A 23388-nucleotide genomic window follows, 5' to 3' on the forward strand; every position below is an offset into this window, starting at 1 on the left:
GTTCTCTTATAAAGTCATGTTCTGATGTTTTCTTCCAGACAAACAATAGACAAACTCAAATTGAGGGACATTCTATAAAAGTGTCAAGGTTATGAACAACAGTTTTGGTGAGAAACTGTCACCGACCGGAGGAAACTAAGGAGAATGACAACTACATGCAATGTGGGATGAGTGGATCCTGGAATAGAAAACGGACAACAGTAGGAAAACTGGGGAATTCTAAATACAGTCTGTAGTTTAGTTAATTGTATTGTATCAATGTTGATTCCTTAGTTTTGATAATTGTACTATGGTTATACAAGATGTTAACACTGGGGGTGCTGGGGAAAGAGAGTATGGGAATTCTTTATACTATTTTTGCAACTGTTCCATATGTGTGAAACTACCTCAAAATAAAGAGTTAAAGAAATAAATGAGTAAGACCATTCTAGGTACATCACTGTCTTTGCCATGTTTACAAAGTGCCACATATACTTACAGCTCTTTCTACCACTACCACTGCCACCCTTCACTCTGGGACTAGGCTTCACAGTTTATAAATCCGTTCCACATGCACCATCTCATGAAATCCTCAGCAAGCCTGCAAGATACCATTCCCATTTCGCAGCTGATTAAACTGAGGCTAAGAGAGGGAAGGGGCTTGTTTAGGGTTGCCCCGCTGCTCTTTCCCTTCCCTTACACAGTCCTATTAGAGGCCAGTTGGTGAGAGAAAAACTCAGTCTGTGTAACAAAAATCACACACAAGCCAGTGATGCTTTATTATACAAGGGTTTTGGCAAAGGACAGATTCATTTTTCTCAAAGAATCCCCATGAAACATTCCCAGCAATCCATCTGGTGACACAATTAACTTAATAAAACAATAGCTGATATCTTCTGAGTGAATGCAATGTGCCAAAGCCATTAAAGGAGATGCAAATCCCACCATAAAAACTGGAATCTTCATCAGGACCTAGATTTAGAAAAGGCCCAGCTTCAAAGATTCTGATTTGCATAGACTGAAGACTCCCATTTCCAAAAGTTCAAAAACCTCCTTTCTTATCTAAATGAGAGAAAAGAAAAAAAAAGTTAAGATCAAGAAAAGATGGTCTTGATGAATAAATTCAACCATCTGGACTCTCTGGTATTTTATGCAGTTGTTACGGCCAGAACTAGGAAGAGCAAAACCTGCATTTTATTCAGAGTTGAAATATTTACAAAAGTAAAAGAAGATGTACTATATAAGACATCAGTTTCATTAAAATGCCCTTTTGTTTGCAGCCATTCAAAATAAAAGCTCATAAAAGAATCTTATACAAAAGTGTTTCAAGATATCCAAAGTGTGCCTAGAGTATACATAATATTTCAATGTAGCAAAACTGCTAATAATGACATCAACATAATAAAAATGACTATAGGTTATTCTTTTTGGAGACTATTTCTCCCTCATTATTATAATTAGAAAACTAGTGGTGACTTACTCAGATGTGTGTGTAGGGAACTGAGAAAATGGTTTTTCCGTCCGAACTGATGTCTAAGATAACCGACCAATCAATTATAATCAGATTTGGTCATTCTGGGGATATAGTTTTACATAGTAAATTAATTCATTCAGCATTTTTGGAGGAGTAATTCCCATCTTCTTTGATAGTTTCTGCCATGATTTATTCCTCGTTGGTGACTAGGAGCCATGTTTATTACTGCACAACCCTATTCTCGCCAACAGCAGCTTCTAAGCAGCTGAGTAGATTGAAATATTAGTCCCATGATAACATGGTGGGTGGCAAATCAATTTTTCACATTATGATGATAATGGATTACCTTCATAAATATATAATGAGCTAATGCTGTTCCCACAAAGGTATTCAATCAGCTCTAATCCATTGAGACATCAAAAAAAATTTCCCATTCCCCAAAAAAACAAAACAGCCCTCTAAATTAGGTAAGTGGGGATATGGAGATGCAGGTAATGAGGCAAGTTTGTGCCCCCCACCTCCAAGTGCACTTATAAGGATGAAAGGCAAAGATAATTGTGTCTTTAAAACAAGGCACAGGGAAATGTGCCAAGTCCTCCAGATCTTCATGTCTCTCTAAGGTACAGTATAGATGTGGTCCCCAGTGAGGCAGAGGCCATTGGTTATTTAATGAAGAAACAAAGCTGATTCCTACAAAACACATGGAAAAGATACAGTTATGTGTAAGGGGTGAGATGACCTCTATAATTGTAGTTACTTCAGAGTTAAAGGAAATCATTTCAAAGGCCAGAATGTGCTGGCTCCCCATGTCAAAGACTTTATTACTGTGTTTGAACTCAAGTTCAAATTGAAAAAAAAAAAAAAAAAGAAAAGATTAAAGGCAAGTGCTGGATTGCTGGTTACATGGTACCTCGGGAATGTCCATCATCCTCCTCAATTTTTGATCTCTCCAGTTCCAGTCAAAAACCAGAAACTTTAAGGGGTTCAAATTAAGGCCACCTGAAAGAGACAGGGAGAGTGTTGCTACATTAAAGAACTCATGACCCAAGTTTATTAAAATGATTTTTTATTCTCCTGGTTGCTTTTTGCCTCATTTGCTCTATTCTCCCCCGGCCACTAATCTCTGCACATTTAAGTGCTGTCCTTGCCTGATGGAAAGCAAATGTAGCACTTGGAGTCTTGCTCCCTTTACAATCTTATCGCTGATTCTCAACGAAGCAGGGAAGCTGCTCTTGCTAAGCTTGTCAAATGCTCAAGTGTTGGCAAAGAATCAAACCCAAGCCTCCATTTCATGAAGCTTCAGAGGGTGAAGTCTTCCCGCCAGGGATTTGATAAAATATATCCTGCAGCTTGGGGTAGTAGCCCTGCAGAGGAGTTGAGTCCAACAGAGTCTGCATGGCTGTGCGGAGGTGAGTGGGTAGAAGGATGAGAACAGGGTTGCAGGGTTAATTTCAGGCAGAAAAGACAGTTAAGATGAATGGGTTCTATTCAGAATTTGAGGAGACTGGTAAACCGCTTAAAGTTTCATTCCTGCTGTTTTCCCATCTATTTAGAGACAATTATGGAATGTGGGGCCAGAGAGGACCTCAGAGATTGTCTGTTCCTCAGAGGTCTCAGAGCTGGGCAGTCAGTTTTTCCCTCTGCCCCCAGCTGTTACATGTTACACCTGGAAACATAACGAAGCCTTCCTTTATCCTACAGCACTTCCCCTCGATACTGTTATTTCAGTGTTTCCCTCTCTGCCCAAAAAAACTTTTCCAAGCTTCTTATAACTACAGTGCCTCTTATTTAAAACTTTCTCTGCAAAATTAAAAATGATAGGTGAGGAAAAGACAATGAGTTGATAGTGTTCCCCTAAAAATAACTGACTGCTGGTGGGAGAGCAAACAAGTCTCTCCGGAAAGCAACCAGGCATTATACAAGAGGAGCTTTAAAATGCTTAGTATGTGATAAAATAATTCTCCTTTATGACATATCCCAATAAAATATCAGACACTTAATGCATACTTAACTTGTAAAGATGATCACTGTGTATAACTTGTAATAGTAAAAACAAATTAGAAAGACCCCAAATATCCTATCAAAACAGAATTGCTCCAAAAAACAATATAAATTGGTGTTAATATCCAAAAAATATAAAGAACTCATACAACTCAACGGCAAAAAAACAAGTGATCTGACTTAAAAATAGGCACAGTAACTGAGTAGACGTTTTTCCAAAGAAGACATACAAAATGGCCAACAGGTACATGAAAATGTGGTCAGTGTCACATCAGGGAAACATAAATCAAAATCAAAATGAGCTATTGCCTAATACTTTTTAGAATGACTATTACCAAAATGACAAGAGACGTGGGAAAAAAGGAACCCTTGTGCACTGTTGGTGGGATTGTAAATTGGTGTAGCCACTATGAAAAACAGTATGGAGGTTTCTCAAAAAAATTAAAAACAGAACTATCATGTGACCCAGCGATTCTACTTCTGGTTATACACCCAAAGGAAATGAAATCACTATCTCAGGAAGATATCTGCATCCTCATAATCACTGCAGCATTACTTACAATAGCCAAGACATGGGAACAACCTAAGTTTCCACTGACAAATGACTGGATAAAGAACATGTGACACACATACACACAACAGTGGAATGTTATTCAGCCATAAAAAAGAAAATCCTGCCACTTGTGACAACATGGATGGACCTTGAAGGCATTATATATACTAAGGAAAATAAGTCAGAGAAAGACAAGTACTGTATGATCTCACTTATATGGGGAAACAAACAAACAAACAAATCATTTCATAGCTACAGAGAACAAACTGGTGGTGGTTGCCAGAGGTTGGGGGTGGGAGAAAAAGCTGAAGGAGCAAAACGTAAGAATTTTCAGCTATAAGGTAAATATGCTCTGGGGATGTAATACATAGCATGGTAACCATAGTTAACAATACCGTACTATATATTTGAAAGTTGTTAAAAAGGTAGACTTTAAAAGTTCTCATGAGAAGACAGAAAATTGTAAATATGTGAACTGACTGATTTGTATGCCATGGTCAGTACAATGTTATATGTCAATTATATCTCAATCAAACTAGAACAAAATTCAGCAGAACATATGTAGCCATTAAAAATGAAAAATTAAAACTAATTCATGACAAGGAAAGTCCTCATGAGATACATTAAGTGGAAAAGACAGGCTACAAAGTTATTACATGCAATATGATTTCTACTTATAAAAATAGATAAATGCATAGAAAAAGACTGAAAAGAAATATATTTAATATTAACTAACAAGAGATTAAAGTGACTTATTTTCTTTTCTGTACCTTTTTTGCATTGTACAGAGACTCATAATTAGAAAATTCCCTTTTTTACTAAATGAAACAATACAATTCTGACTATAAGTGTATGGATCCCAGCATTACAGGATATTTTTTGATGTCTAGAAACTCTCCTTAATATATCATATATATAAACATCTTAAATCATAAACAGCTATATAAAATGAATTATGGGCCACTTGCTTTGCTTTGCTAGATTTTCAGTTTCTAGAGTGCTGGAATTGTTCTTTTAAAATACTTTGTATGGTAACATCTGTAGTTAATGAATATTAAACCATTCAACCAGTTAGAATCAGAAGTTATTTTCATTAATATTATGAAAAAGTCAACAGCTCCTTGAATGATTTTTCCATTCCTTAAATGAAATAAGCCTCCACAGTGAGTTTCAACAACTCTGTAGAAATCTAATTTCAACAATCTGGACAAGTTTGTTCTCGCTCTCCCCCCTCCTCTTAAATATTAAATATGTAGAAGAGTGCCCTGCTGCACGGGGTGCCTAGTGACACACACAAATCAGCTAGAATCCAGGAAGGGGAGAGGTGGATCTCTGGCTAAGAGGGAATGGGAGGGCGCATCCTTGGCCCTTCCTGCTGCCCAGCCAATTTCTCCCAACTCTGTGTCTTACAGACTCTCAGTGCCTGTCATCTGCTCCTTCACTTTTAACACCCTCCTCAGCCCACAAGATAAAAATCCAGCCAATTACTGTGTAAGATCTACTCTCTACAATCTGACTTGCTTTCCAACTGAATCACAGGCTACTACAGCCCACGAAGTCTCCAAGCAAGAAAGGTGGTCTCTTTTAATAAAGGTACTAACGGGTATTTGTTTGAGTTCTTAAGGTGTGACATTCATTGTGTTTAGCTCTTTATTGGTATAACAATCCTTTGAGGTAGATGCTATTACTATCTCTGGCATTCAGATAAAGAAATAGGGTTAGAAAGGTTAAAAAACCTGCCAAGTCACAGAGTTGGTAAATTGATGGACCATGGACTTGCATTCAGAGGTTTCAGTCCATAATAGGGGCTCTTAACCTCAGCATGGTATTGCCTACTTAACACCTCCTCTGGTTGCACACTGTGCATCTGCCTGCCTGCTTCTGATTCAGCTGTTCTCCCATTCCTGAAGGCTTTCCTCATGTCTCCATACTTCAAAGATCCTATTTTAATCCTCCATATACTTCAAAGATCACTTAAAGACCCTTTCCTCTGTAAAATCTTCCCTGCAGATCTAGCCACCATAACCATCTCTCCCTCATTTCAATTTCTATAGGATTTAGAAGTACTCATTTGGCCCCTGGCATTTACTGCCTCATGTTGTCAATCTCATTCTATGTACATTTATCTCTTCAGCTGGATCAGGAGCTCCTCAAGGGGAAAAGCTTTGGAACCAGGAAGGCCTCGAATGAAAGCTCTTGGGGCGGGCTATGTAACCCTTCTAAGCTTCAGTTTTCTCTTATAAAAATTAAGACTGCTTGCCTGCAAGGATGCTATGAGTACTAGGTAAGATATGTGAGAGTGTCTGGCATAGCACTGAGTGCAAATAGGAACTCAAAAAATATTTGCTTCCCTTCTTTGTCTGGGGCTACCAAGTTTGTTACTTCCTTGTAATTGTGCAGACCTCTGCATATCCTGGGTTCATTTAAGCCTGGATGATTTTCATCTGGAGAGAAACACAAGTATGTTTAGCTCTCGTTTGCTTCCTGGCAAATGATCATCTCTATATTTAGCTACTATACTTTTAGATACATAAAAATCGAGGACTAGCCTCAGGTAGTTATAAAATAATGTTCTATTACTGTATTAAACAAGTAATTAGGAAATGAGCATTGAAAAGAAATCTTTAATCTGTCTGAGGTAGAATACATAAGATTATCAGCAGGTCAGCAGGTTTTTAGGCTTTGGTAAAGTCAACAAACTATAAAAACCCACTGGTGGATGCTGTCTGGAATACTTTCTGGGTAAAGCACTAAAAGAGAAATACATTCGGGAGAAGTATTTTTAATACCTATATTTCACCCACAGAAACTGCATTTTTGTTTCAACAAATTTTTATACCAGCCCTCAACTAGAATGGGAGTCCTGGGGGGCCGAGACTCAATTAAGTGAGAGGGAAATACTCAGCACATCCAGCTATACAATTGCAAATTGGTGGAATAATTTGTGGATCCACTAACCTGCTTACAGCAACTGGGATTTGAATGTATTTAGATGGGCACGTGCACTGCAGTTTGCAACAGTCCTTATCACTCCCTACTGCATTATACCTGCTGGCAGCTTTAGAGACTAAAGTCTGAGTTTCCAACTCCTGAATTAACACAGAGGTCTGGTTTCACTACCTCACACATGTGGTTTCCCAAACTCACATAGGGGGCAGGCAAACTCCCGGCTCTGAATAGGAGTATCACCACCTCTTTTCATACCTTGTTTAATGAGTTCTTTAATCCTCCCTGGAGTTCCTACACCAAGGTGTACCACACGCTTCTCCAGCAATTTTACCTGCTCCTGGACCTATTCCAAAATGATGGAGAACAAAGAAGAATCATCAAAAAGTTCAATCACAGCCCAATTTAGAGTATTTACTGTAAAAGCTAAGAGGCAAAAAGCAAACGGAGCTACCCCTGTTTAGGGACAACTTCCAGGGCAAAGAAGAGTAACATCAGACAGAAAAGCATCTCCCTAGAAAACTGGTAAATCTTCAAAGAATCCAGGGATCAAACCTCAGCGCCTGTATAGGAATCTCAGAGTATAGAGGAATGTTGACTGTTGGGATAGATGAAGGAAAGGCAAGGAAAACCAGAATGGTTGCTAAATATGTTCTATAAGGAGGCACCAAAGAACATGCTTGCTAAGGAGAGAAGGAAAAGAGGCTGAAGCAGAGAAACTGAGGTCTGGACTGGCCTTTATGGATCACTTTCATCTCTCACCAGGAAAGATATGCCCTTGTTTACCTTTATATGTTTTGCAAATAATTTCATAACTTTGCTGTCTCCTCTGAATGCGGTCATTGACCTGATGAAAAAAGAATAGATTAACACATAAGAAAATTCACTACTTAAGTATTACATCTTGATTTATTCAAAACATGTGCATGTATGTGTGCACATACATGCATATGTATGTGGATACACACACACACACACACACACACACAATTCTAAGATACATATACACAAACAATTCCCATCTCTGGAATAGAAGTGGGGTGGCCTTTATTCAAGCATGTATCTGGGTTGGCCTCTAACTCTCATACACAAGGTTAACTTTACTTAGGTTTCCTTGATTATTACTGTATTATTTATTTTATTTTGGTGTGTAGGGGGGAATTAGGTTTATTTATTTTTAGAGGAGTTACTAGGGACTGAACCCAGAACCTTGTGCATGTTAAACATGTGCTTTACCACTTGACCTATACCCTCTCCCGGTTTCCTTGATTATTGAAACATGTAGATCTGTCCTTCACTTCTGTTAAAATGAAAATAACAGTCCCAAAATGGCATCACCCATGCTGCACTCCAACTGCAGTATCTGCCTCTCCCAGAAATGTAACCTTAATCAACCACTCTGGAATTTCTGGTCAAGCACCAGCAAGGTAATCCGTCAAGTGGGCGCTCTCCACCCCCCAGAGTAAGACAAAATCCTTGCTGTTCCCTTCCCCTTCAAAAGAAAATGTCCTGGCCTAAATATAAACCTTTTCTTTTGTTAATAGATCCCTTGCTCCACCTTTTTCCTATAAAAACCTTTCATTTTTGTACAACCCCTCGGAATGCCCCTCCTGTAGCTAGAGGGGATGCTGACTGATTCATGAATCACTGAGTAAAGCCAATTCGATCTTCAAATTCACTCAGTTGAATTTTGTTCTTTTAACACCTGTAACACAAAAGTTCTATATTTTAGGCCCCTTGCAGAGAATTTATCTTCAAACTCTGCAGTATAGTTCTCATACAAAATTTGGTTGTGAGAAGTATCTTAGCAGTGATATCAGCCCGAGACCTACGGAACGCAAGGGCACGTACAAAGGTCTGTCTGTGGCTATGCTGAGGGGGCAGAAATGAGCTGGCAAGGGTTAGCAGAAGGGCTTACGTCCTTCATTCACAGTAGCCCCCCCCCCTCCACTTTATCTACATTGCAGAGTGAACTTTTCTGTAAAATTTTATATGTGGAAATGCTTTGGGTATAAATGGGCATAAAAGAATAATCTTTTAGTTGACGTTTGGGAATAGAACTAACATGGCAATACTGCTCAGAATATTACTTTCCTTTATATATCATTATTATATTTGAGAAATACTACTGGCCAGTAGGACTACATAAGTTTGCAAAATATTGACTCATGCTATACAAACGAGTTCTGTTGCACTCAAGTCTGCACTTACACATGCACTTTGTCCATGGCAAGGTTAACTAGGAAGACAATTCAGGGAACATATTTAACATAAGTCGTGGTTCTCAAGAGAGCAGACAGTCTTATAAAAGTTAGAATTATTTAATGTTAGGCTTTATGAATGGGGCTTCTTGTGCCTGCTCAGGAATCACTTAACCTTAAAATGGATCATTATATCACTGAAGACACAGAAAAACACTGAGAATGGGCAAATGAAGTACGACAACATAGTGCTTTTATGCCCCTCTGAAAGGCATTTATGTACAGTAAAAACTCAAATCGATGTGACAACTTGTTTTTATGAGGCCACCTCCAGGCCCACCTCTTTGCCATTAGTGCTTGAATCTGAAAGGAGTTCTGTGGTGGTAGTTCTTGAAAGAGTGGAATGTCAGTGTGAACTCTTATGATTTCAGAACCAGCAAGTACAGCTGTCCAGAAGCAGTTGGAGTTTTGAAGATCAATTATGCTTAGAGCAGAAATAGTTGATACACTTTTGTTTTATTGAGAGGGTGTGAGATACAATTTAATGTGTTGCCTAGTGGGAAAGGAGGGATTGAAGGATTGGTAACTAAGCTTAAAAACTACTCTACTAAATACATTGTCAGATTAGTTCATTTAGAAAAATAGATTCTAAATAACCACCAAGAGTCTACATTTGCACCTCAGCCTATTTGATCAAGCTCCTTTTCCCTCAGGACTTGGATTTTCTTTTGTTTTGTCTCTGGTCAAAGCCTGGCGCAGAGTCTGGCGTAGAGCCTGGCCCTAGGAGAGGGTGAGTCTCAGTAAATCCCACTTTATTCTGATGGCTCTTCTCTGAGAGCTGAATGTTACCACAAATCCAATGGAAGCCTTTTTGTTTATTCTATAAAAAAACAGTAAATGAAAAGGTATGTGAATGCACTTAGTAAAGCACCAACAAATCTTTAAAATGGAATTTTTACATTTAAATTCTTGGTCCATTTGGCATTTGTCTTGGTATAAGAAGCGAGATATGGATCCAACCTAATTTTTTCAGATGGCTACCAAGTTGTTCCAACACCAATTATTAAATAATCCAACTTTGCCTCTTGACGTGGCACTCTTGCCACATGCTGCACTTTCAGATGCATATGGGTCTATTTCTGAATGATTCTGTACCACTGTTCTGATCTGTCCTTCATGCATGTGCCAGTTCCACAGTTTTAATTACTGAGACTTCATTTTTTTTCAAATAATCTGATAAATACTACAGGCATAGAATCCTTACTAACATTCTTGTTCAGAATTTCCCCAGCTATTTTTAGTTCTGTATTTTCTCATATGAACTTAGAATTAGTTTCTCCAGTTTGAAAAACAATTTCATTGAAGTTTCATTGGGAATCTGTGAAATCTGCAGATTACCTTAAGTAAAACAGACATCTTTACATTGAATCTTCCCATTCAAGAATATGGTATGCCTTTTTGTTTGTTTAAGATCTTCTGCATCCCTCATGTAATATTTTCTCTATCTAAATTTTGGTAAGTTTATTCCTTGGTGTTTCATTCTTTTTCTTGCTATTATTTTAAATTAAATCTTTTCTTTCATTATTTCTACAGCTGGTTGTTGCTTGTATAATCTCCGTGTTTTTACCCTTGCCCTCTACAATGTGTGCTCTCCACACAGCAGCCAAAGCGATCCTTTACAATGACCATTCAGATCATGTGACATCTCTGCTCACAGTCCTCCAATGGCACACCCCATCACAGGGCCTTTTGTACTTATTGTCCCCTCTGCCTGAAACCTTCTTCCTCCAGATATCTGCTTGGCTTTCTCTCACTTTGTTTAAGTCTTTGCTCAAATATCCATCTCCTGAGAGAAGTTTTCTGTGACCACACTTTTAAAAGTAGCCCCCATCCTCTTTGCTATGCTTGAATTTTTTCTTACATAACTTATTATTATCTGAGATTATTATGTATGTTTATTTGTTTACTGTAAGTTCCATGAGAGAAGGGACTCTGTGTATTTTGTTCACTGCTACATTTCCAGAATATAGAATATCAGCTTGGCACGTATCAGTTACTTCGAAAACATTTATGAAACAGAGTAGGTGAAGCTTCCCACCTAATGAGCTCCAGGGCTCTGATGGCAGAGCCACAGATAATCAGCATCAGGACCGATTTCTTCTCGCTGTGGTTTTTCCGAAGTTTCACCCACTTAGGGCAGACTGAAAAGAGGCCATAAGAAAAAATATTACTCTAAATATAGCAAAATAAGGTCCCCAAAGTTGGATATTCTCCAATCACTTCTTTGTTATTGTTGAAGTAAAATAAAATACAATGAGCACTGTTTAGATTCTACTCTATACTGATTATTCTAGATATTAGATTAAAATGAAATACTAACTTATACCACAAAACACATAATATGCAAAGTAGCTAAATGTGACTAGTTTTAGGACTAAGTTAAAAAAGTCTGTAATAATACAACATTTTCTATATTTTAATTTATGTTTGATGCTTGAAGGCAATGTTGACTAAATAAGGAAAAGAACTCTGATTTAATAATGTTAAATTTTAAAGGGATACTCGGTGTAAGATATAAAATGGAAATGATATTAAAATAATAGCAAACATTTATTAAACACTGACACTGTACTAAGCACTTTATGCAAATTTCTTTTTTAGTTTTCATAATTCAGTGAGATTGGTTGTATTATTATCTACATTTACATTTGTTGAATTTGAGGCTAAGAAAGGCTTATGAACTCAAGTTGAATGTCGTCAAAATTGGTTAGAATTTGAAAGAAGAATGTTAAATTTTTATCTCTAAACTGTTCACTGTTGGCCACAAATAAATGACTAGCATGAAGAATCTAGTTATGACTGCCTACATACAATATTTACTGAAAAGGTCCAATTAGACTGTCTATGCAATAGGCATAGTCTGAGCTCTGAACATGGGAACAGAATATCAGAATCTCAGAGCTGGGCTCAAGATTATATAGTCCAAATTCCTTGTCTTTCAGATAACAAAACTGAGTCCCAGAGGAGTCCTCAGTGACTTGTCTTGGGTCAAACAGCAAATTAATGGGGAACCTGGGACTACAAAACTAATAATTTTTTGGATTCTAAGACCAATACTTTTACTGTGTTATAAAACAAAAAGAAGACCAAAATGCCAGAGAAAAAAAGAATAAATTTAAATAAATAAAAATTAGTATCAAGATGGACCTAAAAGACTTTCATTTAAAATCCATTTAAAGTAGAAACCTGATTTTAAATGTAGTTTTCTAAGTTCTTATTTTAAAGAGACAGACCTTATGTTTTAATGGAAATAATAACTTGATAAATAATTTTAAAAAACGAGTTTACTTACTTTCTTTTAGGTATGATGAAAGACTGTGAGTCAAATCATTGGCCTTGAGGAAACAGGAGTCTAGAAATATGAGAAACATGCTTTGTAGAATATTTTGCAAACACATACATAATCAAAATAGATTAAATGTGAAAGATGTATTCTTGAACAGGTTGTACATTAGTGAAATGGGGACTCAAATATTTTATTTTAAAAGTGTTGTCTAGCATTTTTATACAACAGCAACAGCAGCAGCAACAAGTAAATTTCTAAATGTCCATCATTTCTTAGAGTATTGAAATAGAAGCTTGCTGTATCATTCAGTTGACTAATATAACATCTTTATTTCCAAATCCACAAAATAGGCACTATACAAAGGCAAAGCTGAAATAGCTAACAAATCTAAATGGAAATGCTAAAACTCACTAGTCATCATAGAAGTGCAGTTAATACGAGATGAGATAACACTGCACACACATTAGAATGGCAACTGTTAGAAAGATGTATAATACCAAGTGTTGGTGAGAACGTAGGATGATGAAAACTCTTGTGAACTGTAGGTGTAGGTATAAACTGGTATAGCTATCCCGGAAAGTAGTAAAATTAAGATGTATACACCTATGACCCCAGGATCACAATTCCTGAGTAAATAATGGGAAGAAATTGTTGTGTGGTCTATAAATAGACATATTCAAGTTTATTCACATTAGCATTATTTTTAATACTGGGGAACTAGAAGCAGTCTAAGTGTCCATATAGGAGAAAATGGATGAGCAATATATAGTAGATGAAATCAGTAGACTACTACATAGCATTTTAGACACAATGAACTAGACGTAAATAAAGCTATATAGGCATATCCTGAAAAAGTGGTAATTAAGGAAAGAAGCAGAATGAGAGGTTCAGCACATCACTTAAATATATTATAAAATGTATACACATGCAACAACATGACATATTTTATAAGAACATATACATACTTTAAAATGTATATTAATACCTTAGAGTGAATGTCTATGGAGAAAGGAAATTGGAGTGAGGTTTGGGGAAGAGTGGGAATAATGCATCAAAATACAGTATAACACAACACAATGAAAGACAATGTGACATACTACAATAAAACATAGGGGTCTTGCTCAACCAATGATGATCATGATCTATCAATTATGTACCTGAGATGTATAAAAAAGCAACATCATGTTTATCATCCTAATTCTTTCTACAAAAAAAAAAAGTTTGTCTATAAACACAGCAGAGTGCTAAGGAGTAAATTATTACTAAATTAAATGAAGCTTATGTTGTGACCCAGCATACATAACTCATAGTATGTGAGTACCTATCTTCAAAGATGTTGCCCTCTATACTGTTATAGAGACTTTGAATTCTTTAAAACTGTAATCTCCCAGGACTGGATATGATCAGACTCACCTGGAGAACTTTACAAAAGATACAGATTCCTGGAATGGATTCCCTTTTGCGTAGTGAGTCAGAATTCCTTGGGGGGAGGGCCTGGGAATTTGCTTTTTAAGTTCCTGGGTGATTCAGTTGTGGCCGGCCTACAGGCATTTAGCACTGATCTAAACCACACTGCAGCTCTCAGGAGGACAGCTGAGTTAGCTCCAAGTGACTCTTGCCTCAAATCTCTAATTAAGTTCCCATGTGTATGACATTAACAATGTACAGTGTACAGTATTAATTGAAAAGACATGTTCCTGCCTTACAGACATAAACAACCTCAAACCACAACCAAGTTAGATGATCGGCAACTAAATAGGAACAATATTTTATTACTTACATCCACCTTATATTTATGCCCCTTTCTGAGCCTGTTTCAAATAATTGTGTGTCCCTCCTCTCACCTGACGAGAATTCCTTTGTGTCCTGAGTCCTAACAGTGTAGTGATGGGCCTTTTCTCTAAAACCTTCCTATGATGTGTTCATTCACTATGGCTGAGAATGGCCTCATTTCTTAACTGAAAATGAAAACCTAATTTTTTTTGGCTGTAACAGTATTTTTAACATATTTTAAACATTTTCCCCTAAGCCAACCCATGACCACACATTCTTGCCTAATTATATTACTGAACTCTAATGATGATAGATATAATATAATGTAAACTCACTATGGAACTCAAATGACTCTTTCAAGGTTTCTTCTGACCTCTACTCTCTACAATTCTAGCAAATTAAGGTTTATAATGTTCCAAGAGGTTACAGATAGCAGCAGTCCCATTATCTTTCCTCAGGTGAAGGTAAACTAACAAAGAACTACAAGGGAAAATTGACACCAAGTCACAGTAAAATCAAACTTCAGTTACACCTTGAAGAGGCTTTGTTGTAACACTTGGTTTCTGAGATAGAAGAGCCAGGACCTAGCTCTCATGCAGAAGAACTGCTGTGCTGAGAAGAGTGGTCTCTAATTGCTGTTGGACCTTCTGATCTCTGTAAGTGGAAAACTCCAGAAACTGCACATGTGGAAATGAGCTCCTTCAACCCCCTAAAGGATATTCCTTTTGGAAAAGGAACAGACAGGGGCACTGATATCTCCAGCCTAACATGCATTTTTTTAAAAAGGCACATTATTACAAAGAATTATAAAAATTCAGGGAATGGGCTGTTTTTCAGCTTCTAAAGACTCTAGAAAGCATACAGTTGTCATGGAAAAAGGAAATCAAGCTACCTTTGACTTTTTCCAAAAGCAGTATGAGATATCCCTAGTAGTCTACACATGGCTTATCTGAAGCAGTGCTACCCAAACCTTTTGTGCTTTGATTTTATAACATCTCTTTTCCTCAATCTCTGCACAAAAGAGTTACAGGATATAACATTACTTTGAAATTAATTAAAATTGGTTGTTTTAAGAATTTCCCAGTATCTTTTAATTGTTAATATTCTAATGCAGTAGATCTCAAATAATAGCAGGCTTAAGAATCACATGGGGTGAGGTGTCAGCCTTGTTAAAAATGCAGAATTTTGTCCTACCTTTAGATAGCTTACTTGAAAAAATCTTCGCTAGGACCTAAAACACTACCCTAAAAGCACAATTATGACTTCACATCCAGGCTAAGGATAACAACGAAAATAAGATGCTATTAAAGCTAAAGTTCTTGTCTATAAAGGGTGAGTAAGTTAATGTTTCACTTCTATACTTTCATTTGTGTGCATATCTTTATTTTATTTAACTTCTATCCTCATTAGGGATTCTTATTCATTAAAGAATCTGCCAAAAAATGTATACCCAATTAGCCTTTTGAATAAAAAATTACAAATCTTTCTATTAGATTGAACAAATACCATTTAGCGTCTTAATGAAGATATCACCCAACAGTTAAAACTATGAAGTTGAGGAAAGGAATATCAGCATGTGGAAAACATATCAATCCCCTAGCTGAAATACCTAGCCATAACACACAGTAGAGAAAAGGTGAACCTGTTTTGCTCCTTCCCCATCATCGGGAAAATTGCTAGCAACTAACAATGAGTTTTGCCAAATAACTAGCCTCAGAATAGTAAGAGAAGGAAAAAAAGAAAAAAAAAAAAAAAAAAAGGAAAACAACAATGAAGCTTGGTTGTACCTGGCAGGTTTAGTTCTTCTAATTCAATCACTGAGCGATTACTGCTAAAATAGTCCTTCATCAGCTTCTGTAGGTCTTCAGGTGTCCCTGGTTTTGGCTCTGATTTTGCAAGAACATCAGTAATTTTCTTCTAATAAGAAGGAAGAAAAAAATTGGAAGATTTTTTAGAATGGAATTTCACTTAAGATAGGTTGATGCCGCTGGCATTTAAACTGTACACAGGTTTTGGCGATAGCCAGGTGTGAACAGGAGTTCTAATAAACACACTTGAGAAACTTAAAAGATACTTCTCGGACATAACTACAGCTTTGAAAAATGAACAAATCATCTAAATGACTCCTTGCAACCCTTGGTCTGTGATTTCTAGAAGAACTAAAATTTCTGCAGGAGTCTCTATAAAAGGGTACTATTTTTCTGTTAAAAGTCAATAAAACTTGTTGCTTGTGGAAATCTCTTTTTAAGCCTTAGACAATTTGTATTCCTGGGAGAGTAGAATTTTGAGAATTTCTTGCCTAACCTGGTTCTTAAGGCATTATGCTTCAGTTTGGATTTCTGGGATTAAAGTAAGAGCTGCATATCTCAGCACAGGAATGCACTAAAGGGGGGACATTTTAGACCTTCTAGTCTCAAGTCTTGGGAGAAACAGTCTTGAATTAGCCCTATGGAAAGCAGAACAGGAAATACTTCACAACAGTTATTTTGATCTGGACTTATTTGTGTAGCATTTACTGAATGCCTGTAATGTACTAGGAACACACAATTGTTCATTTAACTTTCATCATAAACTTCCCTCCTTATTTCCTTCTAATATTTCACCAAAGATCCAGAAAGAAACATTCCCTGCCTCCCACCCCAGCTTTTTCATTCTCCTCCCATACTATCTTCTTTTTATACCACTGCCAAGAATGGTCAAAGTTCTGTCAGATGAATTAACTTTAAAAAATATGTCATCAGTGGGCACATTTTAGCATGACCTCAGCCAAGGCTAAACTATCTAGCTGGAGTTCTGACCTTGAGCCACCAAGAACTTCACACTCCTGAAGGCCATTAGTGTACAAACTATCAAAGAGAAGTTAAAGTCGTTTCTTTAAGAACTTGCCAAACCTCAGCCAATTTGGCATCTCTCATCTTCCTATTTGGCCATTTGTGAGCAAGGGAAACATACGCACACACACTCTCATTTTTCTAAAAGCTTGCTGTTAAGTAATTGGTTTGAGTCCATCTTCTTTGCTCTAATCCCAATCATATTTCCTCTGCTGACTTCAGCAGCAGACCCTTCTTGGCAGGGAGAGAATTACACTGCTGTTTTCACAACTGTGGTAGAAGGTCAAAGCCAACCACACTTTCTTCAAGCCTGAGCCATCAGAAAGTTTGTATAGGAGCAACAAAGTTTTCCATATGTTCACAGGCAAGTATTAAAATCAAGGGGAGCCTTTTGCTTTAAATTACGGTTCCAAATTAGAGTCAGAAATGCCTTATACTTATACTACCTTCATCTGTTTATTGTTTTCTTTTTATTAATACTCTAAGATATAAGGTTTTAAAACTTGAAATGGGTAAGGAAAGAAGGTTGGTCAATTTCTTTTCTTAGAGACAGAGGGGCCAGTGGACAAGATAGCTCTGGGCCCCTTCTAGAATCAGAAACCTATGTCTGACTTCTAACCACAGTGAAAACACAGAGTGGGTAACAAAGATGTTTGGTGCTCCACAAGACTGAAATAGGAATTAGAAGAATTTATTTTTAGCTCCAACAGAAATACCTATTACTAGTGACCTTAGGAAAGTCACCAAACCTCAAAGAACCTTACAATCTTTGCATCTCTAAAGTGGGGATTACAATAATTGCCTCATCAAAGTATACTATTTAACAATGTGATGGAAACCATGTGGGGCCACATCATTGTAAGAAATTATTATTACCTTTCTCCTCTTCCTGGTTTTGGTGGCATCTTCACTTGTTTCCTTTGGTTTTATCAAGAAACATTCTTTAGGCTATAGGGAAATACAAATGAGAAAACTTTCATCTTAGCATGACGAAGTGTCAACTAAAGATGTGGATGCCAAAGTACCTATTGTCATGCACGTATTCTCCAGAGTATCTTGATAATATTCCATAGACAAAGAGATATTGGAAAATGTACTGTAGGCTATTATGAGGTGCTGGGCTGAGAGAATTTGTGAGAAAGTACAGATGACTTAAGACTGGAAAATCTTTGAACAAAGGTCAAAATGTGTGAATGAGCGTGTGTATATATATGTTTAAGGTGATGGTACAGGGTATTAAAGATTGAAGACAGTGGCCAGATTTGTAAAATACAGGCAGAAATAGATGTGATTGAAATTAAGAGGTGGTAAGAAAGGCATTGACTACTATGACTGGTGTTTTCTATGAACCAGCAATGTATAGGCCTGTTTTTCCCAGTCACTCATCTATTATTTTGTTATCCATTCCTCTCCTCTTCTCAAAAAGCATAGAAAATCTGAAGTAGGATAATTTACTTGTGGATATATTTACTTATATTTTTATAAAACCAGCTGCACCAAATGCCTTCCCTGTAGTGACTATAAAATGAATGTTGCTGCTGATGGTCTGACAAACGTCTCAGCACCACGGCATCCTGAGTAATTGATTCTGCCTGTTGCCTTGACCTCTGAGTACCCTATACAGTTTAGTGCTATTTTTACCCTGAGTGTTTTTTTTAAGTGTAGAAAAACAGGAAATTTGGACTAAGATCTTGATTTATAAAATAGAATGCTTCAGATTCCATATTTATTAATCATAAGCCATTATATAAAATGTTTCCTGTGTTGGATCTTTTATTCAACATTTTCAAACAAGTTGCCAAGTAAGATATAAAATGTAAATGAAAACTTACTCTGAATTTTTCTTGATTAAGTTTCCATTCCAACTAGAGAGTACTCAGTTTAAGCTGGTAAGCTGCTAACTAAGGCAATCTTATCTCCACTGGCTCCGTTCAAAATAATCACAGATGAAGTTTTCTATTCAAGTTTGCAGACAGCCTGAAGAATAAGAATGCCTATGGCCTGAAGCCAGAGAGATATAATGTTATATAATTTCTTCAAGCCCAGGACCAGCAGTTTCCAGACTCTGTTTCAGTTGTATAGAAGGAGATTCAAAACGCTCAGGATTAAAGTAACATGGGAATCTTGAAATTTCACTCCTCAGTTAAAACAAAACCCTGCAAAGTATAACTGCTTCATAGATAAAGAAAAGAAAGATATTATGACCTCTTTTATTTAGAAAGATAAGATGTCTTGTGGATGCAGATGCATGTTAATTTGATGCCAATTAGAAACTGGGCCAAGGCCACTGATATGTCACAGAAGCTGCCAGATGGTCTTAAGAGTCCAATTACAGACCAGGCCAACATTCAGTTCATGCTCCTATGGCAAAGGCCTGGATACGATTAGCAGATCCCTGAAGGCATACAGCAATATCTTGTCATCAGTGTCAACGTTTTGGAAAAGGAGATGTAGAAACCTGTTCCATTTTCTTATTTACCAAATGGGGGTGCTCTCTAAGAGTATGGTTCAACGTGCAAGGTTCTATTTATGCTAGGTTTACAAAGCCAATTAAACATGACTCAAATTAAATGTGAAGATGAGCTCAGCTATAAGGATATGGACTCTCCAATTATGGAAGAAAAAATAAAAACATAATTCTGAATCATGCAAAGGAAAAAAGAAACAAGCTTGACGACTGCTTTTGTTAAGATACTATATCAGGTTTACATATTAGGTTCAAATTCTTATATCATCTTAAAGGAAACGCAGTATGATACTTGTTTTCTGCGAGCAGCCACTTTAGCTGGTTGTGGCAGAGTGCTAATGAAGAAGCAAGTTTAGGGGATCAATTTCCATAGAAATGAGAGGACTTTATGAAGCAATACAAATCCCATAGTATTGAAATTCCTAAACGTTGTCAGCTGCCTTACAAATGCTGATGTTTACCCTCAGAGAGACTAGGTAAGAAGATGAGGAAGACTCAAGGCAGGCCACCCAACCATTTCTAGAAACCAATTCCAACAGTATCTGTCTTTGACAGTTAATAAGTAATGTTATCTCTTTATGTAGAGATTTTAAATATGTACTCTAAATACAGAGTTAAAGATTTAGAAGAATCACACTTGCCCAAAAATATACAAAAAACTTATTAAGCTTTAAATGAAGCAATTAGGGTATGTTTTCAATTTCTTAAAGCATCAAAAATTATATCCTTTAAGAATGATTCTTCTGGTTAAACATGGCAAATAATTCTCAAAACGCCACTAAAATGAAAATAAAGGAAACTAAAAAGGTATTAAGTCTACAAGGCCTAAGAAACCAGGAGAGGATGACAGTAGTAGAGAGATTTCAACAATTTTCTGGAAAATAGAAAGTGGTTGAAATGAAATGGAAGCCATATTTAGGAGACAGAGAGAGAGAGAGAGAGAAGAGAGTGTGCTGGCACTTGGCTTTTCCCGTCGGACTCTGAAAAGGTTCAGAAGTTGGGAGCACAAGGTACTGCAGAGAGGAAAGGGTTTAAAAGAAGGAGACTGGCTGAAATAAATTAAATAATTAAAATAATTAAAATGATTAGCTTCCCTTCTACTCTCATCTGGCTATATTTTCTGCCCAAGCAGTCAAGCAACTATCCTATTGCTGCTTCTTGTCATTTTGCTCTCCTGGAAGAAGACGGGAGGTTTATTCTCTGGAGAGAACAAGATCAAGAAGTCTGGCACTGAAGAGATAGGGCAGTCAGTGGTTGAGGCTCATTTCCTTTTCCTGTCTTTGTTTCAGGATGTCTCAAGCCAGGCTCATGTAGTAACAGGTAGGAGATTACTGAATTCTTCTCTAAAGGCTTAAGAGAAATGCCGTAAGAGAGGGTCATTTGGGGATTCTATAGTAAAAGTTCAGCTTTGTTATCATTATCACTCTACCGTGAAGTCTACTAATTAAAAAGCTGCACTTAAGCGCAAAATTTTCCATAACATTTTAGTGTGTCTCTTTTTAATATGAATAGACAGCTAAGGTTCATCAGACATCTAAGGAAAGCCTCCAACACAAGAGCAGATAAACAACAAAAAGAAAAAAGAATCCTGAGGAAACAGAGACAGTACTTCAAAACAATTACAATTAATATTCTCAGAGAGAGAAAGGAAGAGTTTTGATCCATGAAACAAGAACAGGATGCTACTAAAAAAGAAAAAAAATCAGAAAAATTTTAAACATTAAAACAAATAACAAAGTTGGGGTAAAAATGCAGGAGGAAAGTATGAAGATAACATAGAGGAAATCTCCCAGAAAGATGAAAAATAGTAAGAAAAAAAAAGGTAAGAAAATTAGAGAATTACCCCTGAGAGAGTCAACATACCAATAAAAGGTATTATAGAAAAAAAATAGTCATATTAAACAGCAGGGAAGGAGTGATTAAAAAATAATATAAGACAAACTTTCTAGAACTGAGGAAACTTTCTAGAATATTAAACTCCAAACTGAAAGCCCATTAAGAATATGGTAAAATGAAAAAGCAAAATACCCATACTAAGAAGCATCATTGTGAAATTGTAGAACATCCTGGACAAACAAAAGATTTAACAATTTCTAAAAAGAAAAACAATAACATACAAAATACAAAAGTTTGAGGAAAAGAATGGTGGCAGGTGGCAGACCTTGCAATAGCAATAATGGATGCTAGAACTCAGTAGAACAATGCCTTCAAAACTATGGGTAAATTTATCTGCAAATTAGTTTTTATACCCAGCCAAACTGTCAATCAACTTACGAGGGAAAGTTTTCAGATTTCAGTAAACATTCTCAGATATTTAAGGTCTCAAAAATTTTACTTCCTCCCCACAGATACTGAAGGCTCTATTCCAGCATAATTGAGGGCTAAACCAAGAAAGAGGATGATACAGAATTCAGTAAATAGGGACACCAACCCAGGAGAGTATTGAAGGGGCAGTAAAGAGAAGCCCCAATTGCTCATCAGACCTACAGAATAACCAATTCAGAGTGGAATAGGATTATGGAGGTCTGTAGGGAAGAACAAAAACTGATCTATTTGAGCATATGGAAAATATTATTTATGGGCATATGGAAGAGATGTTAGAACATATGGGAGCAATTAACAATAGGAATACAGAAAGCTAGGCAAATGAAGAAAAGAGGTAATTATTAGTGCCATGAAAATAAACAGTTGTATAAGAAAGGAGGGATGATTATAGCTTCTCTTTTTTTTCAGCATTGAACAGTATTTCCATGGGCATAATAATGAAAGAGTGGCACCTGTTTAACCAAAATGTGATACTGTGTTGGCAGAAGAGGTAGCAATTGGAGAAGCAATAGGGTGTAGACGAAAGGGCTATGTCCTCATCTGCTACCTCAGGAAGTTACTAGATAATATCAGAAAGTGATAAATCAAGAAACAACAGTGTAAACTATAGGCAGCAAATAAGGAAAAGAGCTAAAGGCAAGGGTGGTTGCCTCTAAGGAAAGATAGATAAGAGTTGGGAAGGAGACTGCTGTTTTTTCAATAAAAACTTTTAATAGTGTTTGATTATTACTCTGGTAAAAATAAAAAATTTAAATTACCATTTTATAACAAAAACAAGCATGTTCACTGTAAAAATAAAAACAACTTAGAATTGGCTTTTGGGTTTGGTCAAAGGTTATTCAATACATACTCACCAAAATGTCTAAAATTAAAAGACTGATAACTCCAAAAGTTGACAAAAATATAAAGCAAAAAAAAAAAGAAAAACCAAAAAAACTATCATACACTGAAAGTGGGACAGCAAAAATGGTACAATCATTTTTGAAAAAATTCTAGCAGTTTTTATAAAATTAAATATGATTCAGCAGTTCTATTCCTATGTGTTTATTCAAGAGAAATAAAAATATGTTAACAAAAAGACTTGTATATGAATGTTAATGGTAGATTTATTCATAAAAGGTCCAAATAGGAAATAGCCACAGTATTCATCTAAAGAAGAATGGATAAACAAACTGTGGTATATTTATATAATTATTACTCAGTGTTATGGACTGAACTGTGTCCCCCATAATTCATATGCTGAAGCCCTAATCCCCAATGTATTACATTTGGAGATAGGGCCTTTAAAGAGGTAATTAAGATTAAATGAGGTCATAAGGGCTGGGTCCTAATCCAACAGGACTGGTGTCCTTATAGGAGGAGGATAGGACATTAGGGATGTTAATACATAGAGAAAAGACCATGTGAGGACAGTGAAAAGACAGCTATCTACAGACAAGGAGAGAAGTCTCAGGAGAAACTAAACCTGCTGACACCTTGATCCTGGCCTTCT

General features: G+C 36.5%; 1 protein-coding gene across 16 annotated transcripts in view; it reads right to left on the reverse strand.

Annotated features, from left to right (window-relative positions):
• Positions 1-734: 734 nt before the first annotated feature.
• Positions 735-23388, reverse strand: part of CMSS1 (cms1 ribosomal small subunit homolog) — a 333735-nt gene continuing 311081 nt past the window's right edge. For all 16 annotated transcript variants that reach the window (XM_006208051.1, XM_031672265.1, XM_031672267.2 and 13 more), the window contains 8 exons: positions 17981-18052; positions 16061-16190; positions 12507-12566; positions 11253-11355; positions 7740-7800; positions 7212-7299; positions 2364-2452; positions 735-1041 (listed from right to left, as the gene is read on the reverse strand). In XM_006208051.1, the coding sequence (XP_006208113.1) occupies positions 958-1041; positions 2364-2452; positions 7212-7299; positions 7740-7800; positions 11253-11355; positions 12507-12566; positions 16061-16190; positions 17981-18052 (687 nt within the window). In that variant the 3' untranslated portion in view covers positions 735-957. The remainder of the gene's footprint in view (positions 1042-2363; positions 2453-7211; positions 7300-7739; positions 7801-11252; positions 11356-12506; positions 12567-16060; positions 16191-17980; positions 18053-23388) is intronic.

The sequence above is a fragment of the Vicugna pacos genome, chromosome 1 (assembly GCF_048564905.1).
Source record: "Vicugna pacos chromosome 1, VicPac4, whole genome shotgun sequence".
NCBI lineage: Eukaryota > Metazoa > Chordata > Mammalia > Artiodactyla > Camelidae > Vicugna > Vicugna pacos.